The sequence below is a fragment of the Protomyctophum parallelum genome (assembly GCF_964188405.1).
Source record: "Protomyctophum parallelum genome assembly, chromosome: 6".
NCBI lineage: Eukaryota > Metazoa > Chordata > Actinopteri > Myctophiformes > Myctophidae > Protomyctophum > Protomyctophum parallelum.
In genome coordinates this window covers 31,290,708-31,298,181 of record NC_139701.1, presented here as the reverse complement: position 1 = coordinate 31,298,181, position 7,474 = coordinate 31,290,708, and the positions used below count along the sequence as shown (strand labels likewise).

The 7,474-nt window shown below is 41.7% G+C and overlaps 1 protein-coding gene across 1 annotated transcript; it reads left to right on the top strand.

Annotated features, from left to right (window-relative positions):
- The first annotated feature begins 22 nt into the window (after positions 1 to 22).
- Positions 23 to 4,838, top strand: ptgs2b (prostaglandin-endoperoxide synthase 2b). The gene is made up of 10 exons (XM_083766519.1): positions 23 to 286; positions 512 to 625; positions 754 to 897; positions 1,073 to 1,216; positions 1,649 to 1,830; positions 1,972 to 2,055; positions 2,194 to 2,440; positions 2,724 to 3,010; positions 3,112 to 3,259; positions 4,002 to 4,838. Exons 1-10 carry the CDS (start codon positions 223 to 225, stop codon positions 4,409 to 4,411), a joined length of 1,824 nt encoding a protein of 607 aa, XP_083622645.1. The 5' UTR covers positions 23 to 222; the 3' UTR covers positions 4,412 to 4,838.
- The last annotated feature ends 2,636 nt before the right edge of the window (positions 4,839 to 7,474 follow it).

Here is a 7,474-nt window from a genome sequence, read left to right as displayed (position 1 = left end):
GTAAGAATAAAGATTCTCGGCATTGCTTTTCATCCTCAGACTGCCGTGCTTGGCACCGGCTGAATGGGGGAGGCTTAGCCTACGTCACGTTCTGCCTCACACCTCGAATGTATATAAGTTGCTGCGCGCACCGCTAAGATCATTCACAACCTGAGTTGCATCCTTCTGAAGAGAAGCGGAGAAAAAAAAACTACAATCAGGACCACTCAAAGGCAGAGGAGTATGAACACGAGAATAGCTGTGGTTTTACTTTTGGCACTGGCGGGTTTACTTGTCTGCGAAGGAGGTAAGCATGAAAGAGAAGCTGCTTAGTATAGCCTGGTTATTCTTGTGTAGTAGTAGGACTATGTAGAACATCATAAAGTTGAGGGTAGGCATGCGTACTGGTCAATAATCTATGTTGGGTTATACTACAGAATGTTTAGATTTTAGAATACATTTAGTAGGGCTATACATTATATAGGCATATTTAATTTACTACTCCAGTTAACGCCACAACTTGTCTGAACAGGTAATCCGTGTTGTTCGGAGCCATGCCAGAACAGGGGTGTATGTACAACTCTTGGAGAGACGTTTGAATGTGATTGCACACGAACTGGATATCATGGATCAAATTGCACAGTCCGTAAGTAAAATTTGTTTTAAAACGTGTAGCCTATATATAAAAATTATCATTTTAATATGTCTCTTTTGATTAATCTATTTAAATGTATTACATTTATCAATGATGATCAATAATATGTTGTCTTACAGCTGAATTCTCCACATGGCTGAAAGTGTCCCTGAAGCCATCCCCAAACACCATTCATCACATTCTTACACACTTCAAGGGATTTTGGAACATTGTCAACAACATCTCATTTCTTAGGGACGCTATCATGAGATATGTACTGACATGTAAGTAGGCCTATACATGAATTAACTGAAACCTCATGTAAGCTAACAATGTGAAATGGAACCCAAACAGTATATGAAACCTTCCATGCATTAATTATTGATTAATTGAAACAATCAAATGTTAATTATGAAACAAGTACAACAGGCCTAATTAATTATGTTCATTTCTTTCCAGCCCGATCCCATCTGATAGACAGTCCACCTACCTTCAATGCAGACTATGAATACAAAAGCTGGGAAGCCTACTCCAACCTCTCCTACTATACACGCACCCTACCCCCAGTGCCAAAGGATTGCCCAACCCCTATGGGAGTAGTAGGTGAGTGCAAAAGTCTTACTGCCTCTGGGAAACCTGTTTTCTTAGATTCTTGAATACTGAGCAGGAATCGAATGGTCCCATTACACCATGGTGAGAACATGCCAAAGACTCCGTCTTGACTCTTGAGTTAGCTTACTTATGCAATGCATTGCGCTGGATTCACCACAGTCCAAACTGACTCTCAACAGCCAAAACTTTCACAAGAGGAAGTGTATATCAGTCTCTGTCTCTCTTGTTAAACTACTCACAAAACTGGCCCCGGCCAAAAAAAACAGCTCTTGAAACTTAAAGTTAGATTTTCTTTCCGAACATTTCACATAGAAAATACAGCTAAAAAGCTGTATTTATCAATATTACATTAAAAAAGGCTCTATGTTGATCTAGCACATTTATTTCAGCGTGACAATTTATTTTTCTGTATGACTTTTCCAGGTAAAAAGGAATTGCCTGATGCCAAGTTGTTGGCTGAGAAGCTTCTGATGAGGAGGCAGTTTATTCCTGATCCTCAGGGTACCAGCTTGATGTTCGGGTTCTTCGCACAGCACTTCACTCATCAATTCTTCAAATCTGACATGAAGAAAGGACCTGCCTTCACCAAAGCTCAAGGCCACGGGGTGAGTGCAGATCACGGGCATTATTTATGGTAATGTGAGCGAAAGCTGAGAGGTAGCCTATAGAGGGTAGATGTATAGTTGATGTTATGAGATGAACTGAAATGAACCACTGTATTAATGTGACTGTGCTTACGCAATCAGGTGGACCTCTCCCACGTCTACGGAGACACACTAGAGAGACAACACAAGCTCAGGCTTTTCAAGGACGGCAAGATGAAGTTCCAGGTACAGGACATATTATTGTTGTTCAGAATGCAGACACAGGTCTTTCTTATTCATGTTTTGGTACATGTATCTTGAAGACCACAACACCTTCTGACAAGTGGTTCCTCCTCTCTATCCTTCCCATGGCTCCGTTTACAGGTTCTGGATGGAGAGGTGTACCCTCCAACAGTGAAGGACGTTGGCGCCGAGATGCACTACCCTCCTCACGTTCCTGACTCACACCGCTTCGCCGTGGGCCATGAGGCCTTTGGACTGGTCCCCGGTCTCATGATGTACGCAACCATCTTCCTCCGGGAGCACAACAGGGTTTGTGGTATCCTGAAGGAGATCCACCCCGACTGGAACGACGAGAGACTCTTCCAGACCACACGACTCATCCTGATTGGTGAGTGTGTGCGAGATGATGATATTTGTATTGAGTGTATGAGGCCAAAAATACAACAGAACGTTTAAAACTCAGCTGCTCGCTAAGGTGAAAATAAATCTAAAAGGAAAAAAGGACATTTTAGAATGATTGCAGTAAAGTTTAAAATTACCCTAAATACATGGTAGAACTCAGAGAGGGGATTAGGGGAAGCACAATTTCTTATGGAGTTGAATGTCAAATAGTCTGAATGAAAATTCCTGTAATATTCTGTCATCTAATCAGAATGTTATTTGTCCTGTAGGCGAGACCATTAAGATAGTTATTGAGGACTACGTGCAGCATCTAAGTGGCTATAACTTCAAGCTCAAGTTCGATCCTGAGCTGCTATTCAACCAGCGCTTTCAGTACCAGAACCGCATCGCATCAGAGTTCAACACCCTGTACCACTGGCACCCACTGATGCCTGACACCTTTCACATTGAGGATAAAGAATACAACTATAAGCAGTTTGTCTTCAACACTTCTGTGGTCACAGAACATGGTATCAGCCATCTGGTGCATTCCTTCAGCACGCAGATTGCAGGACGGGTAAGAACTACTATTAATTGTAATAGGAGCAGTATTTTCCTAAAGACGTAGTAGTATTGTTGCATAAAGACCCTTCAACTGACCTCCTGTCCTTTGTTTAGGTTGCTGGTGGTAGAAATGTCCCTGGGGCTTTGATGCCTGTGGCCATCCAGTCAATTGAGAACAGCAGAAAAATGCGCTATCAGTCTCTCAATGCCTACAAGAAACGTTTCAACATGAAGCCCTACAGCTCATTTGAAGACCTCACAGGTAAGAAAAAGTATAGATCTACCAAAGATAGATGTTAACACACATGACATGTTATTGACATGTTATTGATTAAAACCTTTATTTATTCTCGAAAGAGCATTGGGGTTTACCCTCACTTGCAATGCTGTCGAGATTACACACACAACAATTAAGACAGATGCAAAAAACACAACGGGGAACTGTCTCTGGCATGTACACCGGGTACTTGTAGTGTAGTTTTTAAGTTGCGTAGTGCCTGGCTATAAAATATGGGCATAATATATGGATGGGTCATGTTGAAAAACCATTAAACTGGTCTCAACAAGCATTTATTCCCTTCAGCTCTTGGTTTCCGCTACATGTAGTTAGGAATTCGGCACCATGCCTCCTGCACGAAACAGATGTTCACTTCAGCTTGAGATAGTGTAAGCAGTTTAGCATGGAAGAGAGTACCATATAAACAGGCACAGTGGCCTCCTGGAGGATCCACAAACATGTACTGCTTCAGAGAGGGAAACTTGCATTCCTCCGGAAGAGTTTTGTTTTTTAATATGATCTGTGATTTATGAGGGAATAATAGTTTGTGAGTGAGAGTGAGGGAAAAGGAAGAGGCTGGAAGAGAGCTCAGTATGTGTTTTCTGGATTCCACTTAGACAAAATACAGGTGGACATATTTAGAGCTCATGCAATTTGTATAACTGCTGAGGCAGTGAGAGAAGCCAGGCTGAGGAACTAACCTGTTTCCTCTTGTGTGTTCCACTAGGAGAGAAGGAGATGGCAGCAATACTGGAAGAGATGTACGGACATGTCGATGCTGTGGAACTCTACCCTGGTCTGCTGGTGGAGAAGCCCAGGCCCAATGCCATATTTGGGGAGACAATGGTGGAGATGGGAGCCCCGTACTCTCTCAAGGGCCTCATGGGAAACGCCATTTGTTCCCCAGAGTACTGGAAGCCCAGCACCTTTGGTGGCAATGTTGGTTTCGACATAGTGAACACCGCCTCCTTACAAAGGCTGGTGTGTAACAACGTCAAAGGCCCCTGCCCTGTGGCGTCCTTCCATGTGCCTGACATAGAAGACACAGGGTCGTTTACCATCAACTCAAGCACATCACACTCTCGCAGTGATGTTAACCCCACCGTCATTCTGAAAGAAAGGGCTACTGAGCTCTAATTTACTGTTACATTTTGGGCAGTATATGTATTCTATTTATATATTTATTTATTTGTCATATTTATTATTCTATTTATTATGTACTGGAAACAACTTTATTTTATAAGGAATTTTGTATATTTTCGTACGTTTTGTAAGAAGACCTTGTTTTTTATTTATTGAAAAGGCTTGTTTCATGTGTTTCATGTTATTTCTACGTTAACTGATGACCTCAGAAATCGCACTGATATTTTGAATGACTCGATACTTGAATTTGAACATGCCTTAGTTTACAATTTCACTCACATAATACCTTCAGTCTCAATGTTGAATTAGAATGTAACTGTACCGCTTTCTTTTTTTAATCCTACCTAAACTTGAATTGCTGAGTAAACTTTTAGACTGTTCTTGTCTGATATTATCTACAATAAAGTACATTGTAACTTGATTGTTCTCCTCCTGTGTTCCAATTGATAAATTATTATAACTATAAAAACATAGTATTAATTTTAACCCATTCAGGATGGGAACCCCTTCTGGAACAACATATTTTCAGATGGGGGTCGGTGGTCAATTACATATATATTTTTGGTGGTCCGTGACATGAACATTCTTTGAGAACCACTGACATAGACACATAGGGTTTTTCAGACAACTGTCAGGATTTAGAATAATTTGATTTGTAGAATTGTCCTGGTTAATAAAGTACAAACGTTTGAGCTCTAAATTCAAGAATAAGGTGCGAGATGCCAGCAACTAAGCAAGTCCACAAAAAAACTGGGAAAAATATCTGACATACTGACAGACAAAGGTTGAGGCTCTTGGGATGCAAAAACATATATTTTATTTAAAAGAGTGTGGACGTTTTGGGCCAGACCTCATCAGCACTATAGTTACAGGTATATTAGAGGTATACTGAGGCAGATAGAAACTGTGCCATCAATCATCAATAATATTGTCAAACACCTCCACTGGCTCCCGGTTAAGTTCCGCATTCATTACAAACTGCTCCTCCTCACCTACAAATCCCTCCATGCCCTTGCCCCACAGTACTTGACGGACCTCCTCAAGGACTACACCCCTGAGCGGAACCTGAGGTCTTCAGACATGGAACTCCTCACCATCCGTCACGCAAAACGGCGGACTCTCGGCGATAGAGCCTTCTACGTGGCAGCCCCTGCCCTCTGGAACTCTCTCCCCTTAGAGATCCGCCAGACTCCCACATTAAACTCTTTCAAGTCTGCACTGAAAAGACATTTGTTCACTTTGGCTTTTGGCAACTAGTTTTGTTTTTTGTTTTTTGTCTTGTTAAGCGTCCTTGGGTTTCTTGAAAGGCGCTATATAAATCCAAGTTATTATTATTATTATTATTGCAAATAAACTTTTGGCATTGATGACAATGGCATAGCATAAATACTATCCTTTTAACTTTCCATAGTTTTCACAATCATTAGCAACCTGGTTGCTACCTAGTAGCAACCTGGTAGCCTGGTAGCCCAGAAATACTGACCATGAAAGTGTCCTTTTTCTCCTTTTTTATAAATCTTTTATTATTTTTATGTTGTTGCCATAGCAGAGCAGAGCCCACTGGCAGAGAAAGAATAGGCAATAGGCAATTTGCCTATTGCCTATTGGGAGCTTGATGTGCAAACAATGTGCATTTCTTTAATTTAATTATCTGAATAAATAATTACGTATTTCTGTATACTTTACCAGACAACTTTATATAGAGCACATTAACATTCAACCAGATATTGCCCAAGGTTGTGCTTCAATGTTACATCTTGTGTACAGGTGTGTGTGTGTGTGTAGTAGTAGTGTAAAATAAATTAATATTCAGGATTGTTTTGTTATTCCTTCATAGATATTTTGGTTAACACTCAAATATGACGCTGCGCGTACAGTACAAGAAATGACAAAGTGCTTATGGGAAATGCTGTGGTGAGCATGCTGAGTGAAAATAAGCTGTGAAAAAAACGTTCCATATGCAGGACTGACGTCGACTTTGTCGGGAATACAGTAGTACGGGAGGAAAATTAATATAGTGAGGAGAACAGCACTTGGCGTAAAAGCAATGCATAGCACATTACTGCTAGAGAGGAAATCCTGCCTCAGTGGTTAAGTTCAACAGAGGAATTGGATCATGGTTATTTTTGCATCCAAAACAAACATGGCGGCACAGCAGAGGTTGGCAGACCCCCTGAAGAAAGGCTTACGTGCTTAGAGGCACAGTGAGTGGTGTGTCAGAGAGCTGTGCATCATCCGCTCTAAACACAGACAATGACAAGGCAAACTTTCCCATCCATTCACACATCTCACACTGATCAAGAGAGAAAGCATCAACTTCTCTGTCCACACAGGGGCAAAGACAAAGAATGTTCTGTCACCTCCCATGGAATAGTTTATACACATTACGCACAAATGCACGCACGCACGCACGCACACACGCACACACACACACACACACACACACACACACACACTCGCACACGCACACATGCATGACATGTACACAAACACGCACACGCACGCACACACTCGCGCACGCACGCATGCATGCACACACACAAAATACAATGTATAATTTAGCCATTTAGCAGATGCTCTTATGCAGAGCGACTTACAAGTGCGAGATCAGAGTAAGTAGAGTATGCATGATCCCTAGTCAACAAACAATACAGTACAGTAAATAGTCATATAAGTACAGAGCAGCACAAGTCAACAGTGCCGGTAAATGGGATTAATTGAGTTATGTGGATCAGTTGTCATCTCAACTGAACCTGATGGACAGTCCCTCTCATCATTGTTGTTGTCCATTTTAAAGGACTGGCGTAAGATGGCCTGTCAGAGACACTTTGCCTAGAAGGAAAGTGACCTAATTGTGCGCATAGCGGCGTACATTATTTGTTTTCCCCACCATCCATGACCGAGGGTAAGTATTATTCTGTTCTTGTGCAGCAATGTGTGGTATGCTCGGATCAAGCGGTATGAGATGCATGGAGCAGGGGAACACATCTCACTTTGTGCCTGTGTAATGAGCATGAGCAGGTCCGTGGGCCCTGATGTGGGAGAGTATCAGAAGAT